This window comes from Plasmodium coatneyi, chromosome 8 (assembly GCF_001680005.1).
Source record: "Plasmodium coatneyi strain Hackeri chromosome 8, complete sequence".
Taxonomy (NCBI): domain Eukaryota; phylum Apicomplexa; class Aconoidasida; order Haemosporida; family Plasmodiidae; genus Plasmodium; species Plasmodium coatneyi.
Window position 1 is genome coordinate 17,502 of NC_033563.1, and position 15,677 is coordinate 33,178.

The 15,677-nt window shown below is 34.5% G+C and overlaps 1 protein-coding gene across 1 annotated transcript; it reads left to right on the forward strand.

Moving 5' to 3' along the window:
• Positions 1–14,378: 14,378 nt before the first annotated feature.
• PCOAH_00019330 (KIR protein) lies at positions 14,379–15,308 on the forward strand (the record flags this gene model as incomplete). Its single annotated transcript, XM_020058742.1, has 1 exon — positions 14,379–15,308. The coding sequence occupies one exon, from the start codon at positions 14,379–14,381 to the stop codon at positions 15,306–15,308; it is 930 nt and encodes a 309-aa protein (XP_019914617.1).
• Between the last annotated feature and the right edge of the window lie 369 nt (positions 15,309–15,677).

The window sequence follows — 15,677 nt, forward strand, 5'->3', positions numbered from 1 at the left end:
ACTAGAGTCCAGCTTCACACGTATAGCACTATTGTTATAATAACAGTCGAAGAATATTCTACTCTGTTCGAAAATGTAATCGCCAATATCATCGTATATATTGGTACATTTATTCCCAGTTGATAATTTGTCCAGTCCATGGTAAATTGGTTTCATGATGTCCCTATATAAACGGTAATTTAATTTTCCCCTAATTTTATCACCTAACCAATAATAAAAGAAGTGGCACCACTCACCATTGGGCTCCCTCTGTTTCATTTTACATGCATAACAATATCTTTGCTCAATTTCCTTGGCCAAGTTTATATCATTCCCCAACCACACTTGTGATATTATCCTTAAATTGTCCCCATTATGCTTGCAGCAGTCATCCCGATCCTTTTGCATATGACATTTTAAGCCATCGTTGAGGAGAGCATACCTTTGTTCTGAAGGTAATTGATTCAAAGATGGATCGTCCATTCCCTATAAATGAAAAAGTTGTAACGCATATATTAACCTACTCCTATTACATTGTGCTCATAGAGAATGTTATTATGTGTGTGGGAAGTAATATTATGTACATAAGGAGTATTATATGCGTGCTCATCCTTTATATATTTATTTTGAATGTGGGAGGACAAAAAAGCAAGGGAAGGAAAAAAGAAAAAATTTTCGTTTTCCCTGTAGTAGTATTACCATTTTTGTTATTGTATATCCTTTTCCTCATATATAATTTGAATTTTATGATCAAAAATGTGTGTTGTTCCGCTTATATTTATATAGAATAAACATGTGAAAATTCCACCCATTCCACAGTGATTAGGAAGTAAATATCAAGTTCCTACTTTTCTTGACATTACACACTACTCAATTTTTTAAACAGTGGTAATACACTATGCTCCTATATTAAATCGTCATATGTATATAAATAAAAAAAAAAAAATACTGATGAATATGCTGAAATAACAACACACAAAGAAAAGGAACTTAAATTTTCTATATACATATCCCTCATGCGTGTACACTGTTTATTATTGCATTTTGTACATTATTGCATTGTGTACATTGTGTATAATTATTCTAACAGTTGTACTATTATTATTTATACCATGCAACTCCTAAGAATATAGAAAAAATGTAATTCTTCTGTCCCCCCTACCCCTCCGCAAACCCCCCCCCCCTTAAAAACATAAAATTTTGAGCACGGACATATATTATTAATCTATATTACTTTACCCTGTTTTTTTTGAAAGGGTCGTTCATTTAAGAATTGTTAATATGTACATATATTACATGGTTCGTACATAATATATGCATATATGAATGGTGTACAAATTGCACCTTGCCTCTCTTCTTCGAATATGTGTACATATTTATTAGTGCATATTTAATTAAAGAGGGCGTGGTCACATTTATGGGAATGAAATCAATAAGGAATGGTACGAAAAGTGCCTATGCAAAGGAATTGTGTGTTGATTATGTGTACGAAGGGAGAAATTCACGTGGCTAGGTAGTAGTAGTATTATTTCCTACATTGTAGCACACGCCATACCTTCCCTTGTTTATGATGACTCAGTAATAGTAATGTGTTCGTTCCCCTTCTTTTTTTCTTTTTTTCTTTTTTTTTATCATTTTCTTTTTCTTCTTCACATGATGAATATAATGTAGCTTATCCATATAATATATATATAGACATATATATATGTATGTATATAGAGAGTACATATATAGGTACATTGTGTACTATTGTGAGCTATTCCTCTTCCCTTTCCTTGCTCTCAATTTATATTATATTTTCATATACAAAGGCGCTCTTTTTTTCTTTTATTTTTTATTTTTTTATTTCCTTATTTATATGAATAATTATAATGTGTGTTCCACATTCCACACACAGATGTATATGTGTTGTGTTACATTTCACATACAATGTGTGTTACATTACATTCCAAATGGGTGTTATATTCCACACGCACAATGTGTGGTGTGTTTTGTGTTGTTACACATTTCACACAATGTTTTTATTGTGTGTTACATTCCAAATGTGACGTTTTACATTCCAATGTTACATCAAATACGACCGTATCCAATGTTCCTTCCATGTCTTTTATTATTGTTTCTTCCTCTTTCTTTGGATGGTGTTGACCTACCACGATCATATAGGGTAGAAGTTTCTGTTAGATCTGATGTGGAATGTTCTGTTGTGCTAGAGTACTCTGTTGAGGTGTCTTTCTCGGTGAATGTACTGAAGTTAGAGTTGGTTGATCTTCTGTTCCTCCTTTTATTCCTATTTCTGCTGCTTCCAAAGAAGGTGTTTTCTATCCGAGGAGGTAGGATATTGTACTGTAAATTGTGAAGGGGTGTAGGGATGATGGAAAGGAAGAGAAGGAAAATATGTCAATATATACATATACATATAAGTACATATATATATGTGATGTATATATGAAGTATATATGTCTATTATAATTGTTGTAATTATGTTAATTATGTTAATTACTTACTTTATATAAAAAGAAAAGGATGGTAGGGAGACCTACTACTCCCAATACGGAAGATACGATAGGACCTACGGATGCAGGTTCCCCTTCCATAGAAGAACCTTCCTTCTCTGTCTTCCTTTCCCTAGCGTCTATACTAGGATCTAGAGTACAAGTCAACTGTATTAAGTCCTTATCTTCATGCTTCGTATAGTCTGTATTAAATTCGACACAATATGAACCAGGCGTAGTATTGCCCTTACACAGTGTACGCATAGCATCCCATGCTTCATAAGTACTTTGAAGGTAAGTGGAATATGCTCCATCACACTTGTACTGATGCTTGCCCCAATGTTCCTTTATACGTTTATAGTTTGTATAATATTCATATGCTAGTTTTCTCTGTTCGACAATGGTTTTATCTTTAACATCACCTTTGCATAGAAAGCCACACTTATTACCTGAATCTATTGTACTCAGTTTCTCTTGAATATCATCCATAATAGCAGAAAATTCACTAATACTACTATTTTTCCCAAACAATTTTTGTCCTAACCATAAATAGAAAAATTTTAAACTTTCATCACGCAATTGTTCACATTTTTTCTTTATCCCCCTAGTTACATAACACCAGGCATATATAATCTTCTCCCTACAGACGTCATCACATTCATAGTTCTTTAGTGCACTTTCCAATGCAGTCTTTACGCCCTCCATCTCACTCTTTTCACATTTACTTTGACCATCTCCATTATCAAATTTCTGATATAACAATTTTGAAGGTAATTTTTTCAAATGATCGTCCTGCAAACATGCAGTTGGCAGGGGGAAAAAGAAGAGTGTGGAACATATACATATACACACACATATATACATATGTATATATATACATATACATATGTACATACATATACATATGTCTACATATATATATATACATATAGGCATATATATGGTATGTATATATGTATATATAAAGTTTTATGTATGCCATATTTCCGTACATTATTGTATTATGTATAAACCATATTATATGAAAAATAATATACATGCATGCACAACATGCACAATGTTCATTTCGAATGGAAGCATTTATTCTTTTTTGTTTTTACTTACGGTAAGTGGTTGTTCCCCGTCTGCTGGAACAATATCGGGGGAGGGATCTTCCGTTAGTTCTGCGGGGCAGGATGTAGGTTCTTCTTCCTCGTCTTCGGGCTCCGTGTCAGGTGCTCCAGGACAATCTAATTTCTTCGGTTCCGGATATTCTTTGCTCTTCTTTTTCCTTTTAAATTCATTACAGTATGTACTATTATCATCACACATACTTTCTAATTTCTCATATGCTGTTTGAGCTTTCCGTAGACATTGGTCACATTTCGCACGGTCAGAATACTTATAATTTGCTGATTGTGTCGTTAGGATTTCATAGTTATAATAATAGTCGAATAGTTGTTTAGCCCAGTCGAAAAAGACTTCACTCATATCCTCATATATATTGGTGCACGGATGGATGAACACAGAACTCTGTAGATTCTTGTAAGCTGCCCTCATGGCATCCGCAAAATCTCCGCTGCCAGGTTTCTTCGCTATTATTTGAGTACCCAACCAGTAATAAAAGAAAAAACAAAGGTCGCTGTTAGGTTGCCCCTGATTCCCCTTTTTACATGCATAATGCCAGTTCTTTACAATTTTTTCGGCAAAGTTTGGGTCATCAATTTGGCGTGCTTTTAATGCTGTATTCACATTTCCCGCGAGTTCTTCGTTACACCCTTCCCCATCAGTCCTTCCTAGGCATGCACTGGATTCTTTAAAAGGAGCGTACATTAAGTCTGAAGGCAACATATTTGAAACTCCTTCCAAAAAATATATAATTAAGAAAGTATATATAGGTATTTCTATATTCTCAATACATGACGCACACAGAGTATTGCATTTATAATATTGTATTTATTTTAAATCAAAAAAAGTAATGTATTTATACCGGTTCTGGTGCCATTTTTTCCTTCTAATTGTGTATTTCTTCCTTTCTATTATTATATATAATTATGCTAAAAAATTGTGTTCATTATATGTATTCATTCATTTTTAAAGCAATTTATTTTGCTTTTTTTTTAAAACAGCAATGCAATTATTATTATATAATACACATTTATTATAGAATGCACAATATATGTGTATTCATTTTTAATGCAATTTATTTTGCTTTTTTTAAAGCTATGCAATTATTTTGCTTTTTTTTTAAAGCAGCCATGCAATTATTATTATAGAATACACATTTCTTATAGAATACACATTTATTATAGTATGCACATTATATTGTATTCATTTTTAAAGCAATTTATTATAGAATACACATTTATTATTATTTTCTCTTTAAAGCAATGCACATTTATTATAGAATACACATTATATATGTATTCATTTTCAAAGGGGTTGTAGTAGTATGGAAGTAGCGGGAAAAAATTTTACAAATTTTGCTCCCTGTTCCTTCCCTCCCTTCTCAGTTATTTTTATTAAACATTTTGTACTTTCTTCCCTTTTCCCTTTTCAATTATTATATGCATGCACATTGTTCAAATTTTCAAGTAGTTATATTCCGTCATATTTATACACCAAAAATATCATATGTATATATAATTAAAGAAGAAATAAGGAAGAATAAATGTAGTGGAACCATAAAAAGGAAAAAAAAGAAACAAATGAAAAAAAATGTAGGAAAGAAAATAAAAAGAAAAATGCCACTTTGCTCTTTCCTCATACATTGTATGCGCTGTATATATATAAACTGTGTGTGTGCGGACATAGCTTCGCTTTATATCAATTGTGCGACACATTACATTGAATGTGTTACATTCCAAAAGTGACGTCACATATGCTGGTAACCTACCATCCCGCGACCTCCCCGTGTATTATTATTTCTTCTTTCCCTTTCTCTGGTAGGCTGCCCTCTGGCAGAATGTCTTGTGTGCGCAGCACGAGAACGTAGTGTGGTGGAATCATCCGCTGTTGCGGACAAGTCTGTTGAATCATTCTCTCCTGGACCTATTGTTGAAGTTTCTGCTAAATCATAAAAGTTTTGTCCAGTTGATCTTTTTTTCTTCATGTTCCTTCCATCTCCAGAAGAATGGTTACCAAACAAAGAAGACCATGGTTTATACTAAAGGGAAGGAAGGGTTAAAAAGGAAAAGATTGTTAGGCGTGGTAGGTGGAAGGGAAGGTTGTTTGGCGTGTTACGGTGGAAGAAAGGTTGTTAGGGTGGGTTGTTAGGTGGGTTGTCAGGTGGAAGGAAGGTGGTTAGTGGTGGTAGGTGGAAGGAAGGTTCTAAGGAGGGGAAGGAAAGGAAGAAAAAAAAAAAAGAAGAAAGAGGGTAAGAAAGGAAGGAAGGGCGGTCTAACGAGGAAAGAAAGGAAGGAACGATCTAAGGAAGGAAAGGAAAAATTATGTACTATTATTTGTATTTGTAATTGTATTTACTTTATATAGAAGGAAAAGAGCTGCTGGTAATTCTAACGCTGCTAAGGTACCAAAAGCAGAAGAAAGAGTAGAAACCTTGTTTGCTTGATGGAGAACGTTGCTTAATTGGGTGGATATGGATTGTTTTTCTTGTTTCTCCTGTTCTATTTGCTTTTGTGCGAAGTGCCGTTCGTCCTCTAATTTTTCCTTTACGGAAGAATATATCTCACCTTCCCCTAAGGTAGATGCCTCTGTACAATATAAGTTTAATGCTTCCGCTAAATCACAATGTACCCTATACTTGGTATTAAAGTCGTTACAATAGGAATCACTTCCCTGTCCCTTCCCTTTGCAACTTGTTCTTATAGCATCACATCCTGAGGAAATTTTGTTCACGTAAGTGAGCAACTCTTCCTCACAGTTGAGCCCATCCTTCAGTAACCACCCGTTTATTTTCTCATGGTCGTATTGGTAGTCGAATACTGTTTTTCTGTGGTTGAAGAGGTCCCAGGAAACATCATCGTATAGAATTCTACATGGATTCTTATAAGAAGTTATATTCAGCCCTTGGTAAATTTTATTCAAAAGATCATACAAAGTCTTATTACCTAAATCCTTTCCATATTTATTTCCTAACCAAAAATAAAAGAATTCACAGGGTGTCTTATCATCGTTCACGGAGCTTGATGAGTTGTATATTCTACATGCATAACAATACGCATGCGCAATTTTTTCATAGTCGTTAATAATGTTTGTACAATCCTTGAAGGGACTGCTCTCTAATTTAGTCTTTAACTGATCAGGGTTGGCACCAGCGTTAGTACATTCACTCTTATTAGCGGAATCGAATTTATTATAGTACTCCGTCCACGAGCCCAAGCTCTTTTCATTCAGCGGCTGCAAATATGAATAATTGTTGTCAAAGAAGGAAGGGTGTGAGTGTGGAATATATATATGTGTATGTATATATATGTGGACACATATTATTCAAATGGCCTCCCCTTTTAAAATTAAGGAAAGAATAAACCAGTATTACCTCAACCATTGTTTATGTACACTTTTTCTATATGGTGCGAATTTATATTTTAATTGTCCTTTATTTATGTACTCATATATTTTTTGAATAAGGGAAGTATGCAAAAAATTTTTTGCTGCTTATTTTTGCCTGCCTGTTTATGTTTGTTCTATGATGATTGTATGGATGGGTTTGTAAGTGTAGGGGTGATTGTGGAATTTTCACTTCTTGTTTCTTCAAAAATAATATATATTCCTGAATTTTTGAATAGTAGTAATATGCCACATACACAAATGTGTACATCAATATCATTCCATAGGTGCATATATTTATTAAGGTAAAAAAAATATATAAAGGATTAAGCCCCAAAGGAAAAAAGTACACCTCCTAATTTTTTTTTTAATGCATATATATATATATTGTATACAGTTCATCTACATGCCTATGTGCAGTTCATATATATATGTATAAGGAGTTACGTTCCATCCCCTCCTTTCCCTTCCCCTTTCCTGGATGTGTATATTCATAAATATACTGTGAAGAGGGTAAATTTATATGAAATAAATAAAAAGAAGTGTATGTAATATACATAGAATTTCCATTAATTATGCATACAAAGGGAGAACTATATGCATCCTTATAGTATATGTTTGACAGTACATCCTTCCCCCTTCCCTTCTGTTTATGTCATTGTTCAGTAATAATAAATTGTTTTTTCTCTCCTTTTCTTTTTTTTTATATTTAACATTATCTCCAAAAGAAAAAAAAAAAAAAAAAACGTGTAGAATTTTTTAGTGTATACATGTATAAAAATTTCACTGTTAAAAATGTGCATAATAATTTGCTGCTGCACCTTCAATTACACCGTCAAAAGAAGAAGGGTGCGACATATAGTTGAAGGGGGTGTAACATTCTCTTTTTTTTTTTTCTCATAGCAGGAAATAGGATTATTAAGATTGTTATCATCATAAATTGTATATAATATAACTAAAAACCATGTTGTTTTTATTTCAAATGACCACATAAAATTGGCTTTAATTAGTATTATTGTACATTTTAATTACTTCAACTTAAAATATATATATGTAACACACACTCATAAAGGAAGCAAACAAAAAAAAAAAAGAACAGAAAAAACAAACAAAGAAGAAGAACAGCAAAATAAAAATGGCACCCTTCCCTACAAAACTTTCCATACTCACCATTGCCCTGCTGCTCCTTTGGACGCAACATACTAACTATGTAAGATAACAACAACTATTAAATTTGTTTAAAATTTGTGACGCACACACATACACATTCATTATTATGATTAATGAACATTGTATTCATTTTTGCTTAGTGAAGGAAAAAAGGAAGGAAGGAAGGATGGGTCTTAGGAGGAGGAAGCAAAGAGGTTGGGGGAAGGGAAAACCTTCCACTTTCCCCCCGTACACCCCCTTCTTCCATTTTGTACCATAATACTTATACGCTCTATGATTTGTGAATGTACACTACTTTTTCTTTTGTTTTAGGTGACTGCTTTAAGCACATCATCCAAGGGTGTCGAAACTAAGAAGAGAAGTACCCCCTCTGGCACTTCCACCTTTGGTGGTGGTGTAAAAACACTAAAATCCAAGTGGAGTGATAATGATGGTACATCAAACAACAACAACGATGACGACGTCCCTTTACAGAAGGAAAGAATAGACGATTCATTATTCATGGATCGAAACGATAAAAAATTATTTAACGATAAAAAGTTATTTCACCGATTCCATGCAGCAAGAACTGGTAACAACGGTAACAATGGACGCCCCAAAATGGATAATGATGGTGCTTCCTATCACCCCTTTTGGAAGAACCGCCGCCACTCCGGTGCAATAGACCGCTCTTTGGACAGCAGTTCCATGGAAAGTATTCAATCACTGTCCACAACATGCAGTTCCATGGGAAGTGTTACTTCCCTATCAACAAACAACAGTAGCAGCAGAAGCACTTGCTCCATGGACAGCAATTCCTCCATGGACAGTTCTGTGGATAGCCTCTTTGAGGAGCGAAATGATGACTATCATTATGATGATTATTCAACAACACCATATAGAAGAAATAAAGCACAAAAAAATGAAAGAAGAATAGGGGAATTTCAACCCAGGGAATTCCAACCTATGGTATTCCCACCCATCAACATTCGACCTAGGAGATTTTTTAATAAATTATTGTATGCTATAAAAAGGAGAGCGACAAGAGCTTTTTCCCCTCTCGTATTGACCCTTTCTGTTTTATACTTTTTTGCTTTGTGTTGTGTTGTTTTAATTGTTGCACTTTCTATAGGCAGTCCACCACCACCTTATGCATGGATGGCAAGTGGTTTTGCCATTGTTGCTTTTATGGTATATATTCTTTTGAGTGTAAAATTAGGTACGAATTGGAACGCTTAAGGAATCGTTACAAAACTGCTACAAATAGCTACAAAAATTTTTAGTAATCGTCACGGACCGTTACGGAACGGTTGTTTTGGGAAGGAAGGTTGTGTTAGGGTTGTTAGCTGGTGAAAGGAGAGTTGTGTTGGGTTAGTTGGTGGAAGGATGGTTGTTAGGGTGGTGGTACGTGGGTTGTTAGGATGGTGGCAGGAAGGTTGTTAGGTGTGTGGAAGGAAGGTTGTTAGGGTCGTGGAAGGAAGGTTGTTAGGTGGTTGGTGGATGTAAGGTTGTTAGGGTCGTGGTAGGTGGTACGAAGGCTGTTGGGCGTGTTAGAATGGAAGGTTTTAGGGGTGAAAGGAAGGTTGTCAGGGATGGTGGAAGGTAGGTTGTTAGGGATGATAGGTGGAAGGAAGGTTGTTAGGTGGAAGGAAAGTTGCTAGGTGGAAGGAAGGTTGTTAGGTGGAAGGAAGGTTGTTAAGTTGAAGGAAGGGGAAGGGGTGTGGAAGGAATGAGAGTGAAAGGAAGCGTATGAGGGGCAGAGTGTGGAGGAAAGAGAGTGAGGGAAGGGGTGTGGAAGGGTTATAAAAGGAAGAGTATGGAAGCATGGCTTATAAAAGGAAGAGTAAGGGAGGAATGAGAGTGAAGGTAGGGAGTGTATGGTTTAATATTGGGGTTGTTAGTGCGGGAGGAGAAAGGGTTAAAAGAAGGAGGGTTTAAAGGAAGAAGGGGTTGGAAGAAGTGTGGGTGAGTGTATGGATGTTGTGTAAAGGATGTGATATGAGGGGGATGAAAGGAAGAGGAAGGGGTGTTAGAAGGAAGGGTTTAGAAGGAGTGGGGGAGTGAGGAAGTGAGGGAACGGTTGTGGAGGGATGTGTGTTAGGCTGTGGGGGTGTTACGTTTTTTTTTTTTCTTCTCTGTTATAAAAATATTGACAGCTCTAAATGTTAATTTTTGAAATAACATACAATTATGTAATTAAAATATATTTTTTTTAATTATTACAAATTATTATCATAACACCTTCCACGTATATGTATGTTATATTTCTAATTGTTAAATTAAAAAAAAAAAAAAAAATAAAAAGTTTAAAGGTAAAAAGTTTACATAGAAAGTTACACTTTCACACCTACACAAACACATCTATAATGAAAAAGAAGCTGCAGCAGTATATATCGCAAGCACGCCGCACACAAACTATTTTATTAACGTTACCTAATAATATAAAAAGAAGAAATAATCATAGAATCTATTAATATAAATAAAGGAAAAAAAAAGGAAATATTTCCTTTTTTTTCCTTTTTTTACTCTAAAAAATAAAAAGAATAAAAGCAAAATGATGTTCTCCGCAAAATTCCTCTTATTCATCTTGATACTTTGCTGTTGGGCACAATATAACCCTAACCACTATCACCATGTATGATGACGATCATCATAAGAACTATTAAATTTTTTTTTTTAATTTGACGTACACACATACTTATTATGAATAAAAAAAATTTTTACTTTTTCTAGAGGGGGGGTGGGGAATACTTCCTTCCTTCATTATAACAATTGTGCAATGTATAAATGCTAAATGTACACTTCTTTTTCTTTTTTTTTTAGGTGACTGCTTTAAGCACATCACCATCACGGTATGGTGGTAGTAGTAGTGGAACAACCAACCCATATGATTCGTTAGATGGAAGCGATTCAAGCAGTACAAGTAGTCAAGGATCAATAACAAGTGGTGAATCTAGCATTAGAACAGCGTTGCACGGAAGTCCATTTCATAATAAATGTTATAATAATGAGGACGACCACCCCTTTAAAAACACTGATATGCCAAATGTACCATATGGGAGGAATGAAAAGAATAAAAAAAATAAGAACAGAAAAAATACGAACCTAAAGAACAAATTTAACACATTTTTGAAGAATTGTAAATGTTGCAGGATTAAGCGTAAAAGTTTGTTATTCGTTATATGCGCTGCTTCTATTCTTTATTCATTCGCTTTATACTCTGGTGGTAAGAACATTAAACTAAGTTCTCTCACTGTAACTCCATCCAATACTCTGATTATACCGGTGGCAGCAGTAGTCTTAATTCTTGTAATCATAGGACTTGCCCTATTGGGCGTGCTATTAGGGTTATACTACTCGGGAGGAAATGAAGAAATATATTAAATCAAAGTTGTAAATATGAGTATGAAAATTTTTTTCCCACACACATTTTTTGCACAAACATACTTTTGGGGCATTGCATGCTATTTATACAAAAATATGGAATTGTAATGGTTAATTTGTGAAATTATAAATTTGTGAAAATTGTGCTTAGTATGAAAGTGTAATTCATGAAAAATGCATTCATGGAAAATTGAAATTATCAAAATTTTTATTCATGTGAAAAAATTGAAATTATCAAATTATCCAAAATTTTCGAAATTTTTTATATTTACTTCCTTCATTTACATAATTATTGATGTTGATAACGGACTCCACATTGCAAGCTACTTATAATTAATGGAAAAAAGGGGGACATTACGCAATTCATTTATAATTAATGGAGAAGGACATTTTGTTTTTTCACTTAGGATGGTAACCTACATTGGTTCGTCGTCTATTATTCTTTGCCCCTCTTCCCTCACCACGTGGCAGTTTATATATGGTAGAATTATCTTCTGTGGAGTCGAATGTGGAAGCTCCTATTGTGGAGGTGTCATCTGTATGTGTATCAATGTTCTGACGTCCAATGTATCTTTTTCCTCTGTTCCTTCTTTTTCCTTTAAAATGACTACTTAAGCAAGAAGGTAAAATACCGTACTGAAGAGAAAAAAAGAGGGAGGGCAGTAAGAAAAAAATAACAATAGCAATTATTATTTTCTATATTATTTATGTTTTGCAGCTATAATTATATTTACAAAATGGTAATTATAATTGTTGTAATTATTACCTTATATAAAAGGAAAGTGATTAATGGGACACCTATTAATGCAGCAGCAAGTTCTGAAGGTTGTGAAAGCAACTGTGTTAAGCAATTAGTCAGGCCCATTTCGCCGTCCTCCTCCCCATCTGGTGGCGGGCCTTCTCCTGGCTCTGCTTTAGACTGCAGTTGCGATGGTGTTGGAATAGGGTTCCTGTTACCTCCGCTCCTATCGCTGCTATTATATATCTCCCAACGAATAATATAGAATATATAACAGAATAGACTATTGGCTCCATGTTCCCCCCTATATACAATGAACTGAATGTACACAGAATGTTCACAATCCTGTCCTTATAACCTGAAAGATCCCCATATGGTTTTAATGCACTTCCTACCTGTACTTCTATTTATGTATGTTTATTATTACAATTATTTCCGGTTCCTCCTCCATATTCCAAAATGTTGAACGCTATTTTCGAATTCAACTTTTCCAAACATCTTCTATACGAACATGAGAAATAGTATGCATCATTCTATACACATTCCTAATTTGCTCCATTTTTTACATTTTGACGAATGTAATATTTTACAAAATGTAATATTTTACGAAATGTAATATTTTACAAAATGTTTTTAAATTTTCCTTACTTGATTACAAGTATTTTCCACCTCCTTTTCCACAAACTGCCACACACATGTGTGCGACCCATTTCTAATATTGCTTATTTCTGCGTAAAATTCATTTAAAAAGTACACCTTATATTTTTGAGATGTGAAGTAGTACAAAAAAAAATTTTCAGTTATTTCATAATGATTATAATTAATGGGCATATATATATATCAAACGTTTACTTCTATTTTGTTCATTCCTTCCTTTCCTTCCTCCTTCCTTCTTTCCTTCTTATTCCTTCCTTTCCTTTCTCATTCCTTCTTTCCTTCTTTGCAACATAGATCACATTTGATACATATATGAATGTTCCCTTTAATTTTTTATTTTATTATTTTTCTTTTTTTTTTCCATAAATACACTATAAATAAGTTATATATAGCATGCGCACTATATTATGTACTATTTTTGAGCTACCTTTCCGATCTTCTTTCCCTCCTACTTTTTAAGTCTGCACATTATACTTTTTACATATATTCATGTACCTTCATACTCCTTCTTCCTTTTCGTTCCTTTTCTTTTTTTAAAATGCATGAATATTTTTTTTTTAAGGAAGGTAAGTACTCCTTTTTTCTTTTTTTTCTTCGCACCCCTTCGTTTCGGGAGAGAGTATTTATTCTTTTCCCTTCCATGCACATATATATGTATACATATATATATATTATATATAAATGAACAACTATATAACGTACTTATCATAAAAATAGAATAAAAAAAAAAGAAAAAAAAAAAGAAAAGAAAGAAAAAAAAAGAAGAAGCAAAAAATTACCATTCTTACATAAATAGTAGGTTACATGTATAGGTATATATATATAGAACTATACATATATGTATATATATAATTATATATATAACAATATATATAAATGGTATGCATATATACATATATACCTATACATATATATATATCCATATATAATATATATATATACATATACGTATATATATATATATATATATGTCGAAAGAAGAAAGGGGGAAAAGAGCATACACAAAACAGCACACACAACACACACCACATTTTTATAACACAAAAATTTCCTTAATACAAGGCAAAAGGGGGAAAGGCAAAAATATAAACATATATATATATATATATATAAACATACACATATGCACATGAACAATAACAACCATGACAGTGGCACAAGCAACGGTAGATACATTTCTTATTCAAAATAGCTTTAAGTAGTGTGAATATATAGTACCTCATATAAAATATAATAAATGACGAATGTAAAATGTGTAGTAATACACATATGTATGTTGCCTTAATTACCCTTTATAGGAGAAGCATTTGGCTCTGTTTCCTTCAAAATTAAATTTATACAATAAATTACCGGGGGGAGGAAGGAGTGAAACAACTTATTGTACTAATGGGGGCGAAGTGGGAAATGCTGAGAGTGGAGTAAGAGCTTATCTTAATGAAGGGGACCAACCTAAGAAAATTGTACAAGCCTGGTGTTATATACATCAGACGATGAGGGTCAGTAGTCTTAATGATGAGTTATGTTATCAATTCTATTATTGGTTGGGAGGTATGGTATCCAGGAGCCCAAATGGCTCAAATTCATTTTACGATGTTATGAAATCAATTTACCTGGACCTGAAGAAGAATCTAGCCTCGAAGGGTGTATGCACTAACGTGTACCAGAATATTACGAAGGACGAATTCGACCAAAGAAAACTAATGTATGATTACACTCAAGACTACTTGTCTATTTTGGCATATACACCTACAGGAAAAGAAACTTGTGTTCAAGAATATTACGACCATTTAGCACAATTGAAAGGGGCATGTGCTCCTATAAATACATATTGTCAGAGTGGAAGTAGTAATGCTAGTGGCCAATATTGCACCTGGTTTAAGGAGAAAGGACAGCAATATTGTGCTACGGAAAAACTGGAAAAATTGTCATGCAAAAAAGTGGGAGGTTCTACTAGTAATCAAAACACTGGTAGTCCAAGACCAGGTTCCACGGGAACTTGCAGTCCAGGTCCCTGTCCAAACCCAAATCAAGCCGGCAGCAGCGGTTCTTTTTCTGATGCCGATTTAGTGGATGGTGTCTCTGGTGGAGAAGGAAAAGGAGGGAGTGATGGTGGTGATAGTCACAGAAAAGAAGGGGAAGATGAACTTGGTGGAAGTGCTGTTATACCTGCTGCTGTGTCAGGTGGACTTGCCGCAATAGGATTACCTGCCTTAGCATACTTTTTTTACAAGTATAAATCACACCTCTTCTTTCTTAAGGGGAATAACTCCTCTGCCGGAGGAATGAGCGGAAGCAGAAGAAAAAGGTCCCTTAGGAGAGGATTTAATGATTTTGAGGGGGACGAAGACGACGACTACACCTCAACAACGGAAGATTCATCCGAATATTCGGTTCCATATACCTCATCATCATCTAGATGATGGAAGAAGGAAGGTCTGTTAGGTAGTGGTGGTAGGGTGTAAAGAAGGTTGTTAGCGGTGGTAGGGTGGAAGGAAAGTTATTAGGGGTGGTAGGTGGGTTGTTAGGGTGGTGGTAGGCGGGTTGTTAGGGTGGTGGTAGGCGGGTTGTTAGGGTGGTGGTAGGCGGGTTGTTAGGCGTGGTGGTAAGTGGAAGGAAGGTTGTTAGGGGTGGTAGGTGGAAGGAAGGGGGTGAAGGAAGTGAAGGGGAGTATTTTCCCCCTTGGGGGGGAAGTACACCTGAAGGGTGTATTAAAAAAAAAAAAAATTGAAGGAAGGGAGGATGGTGTGCAACGGGGGGCAGTTCTTAAGGGTAGGAGTAAGGTCACGTTA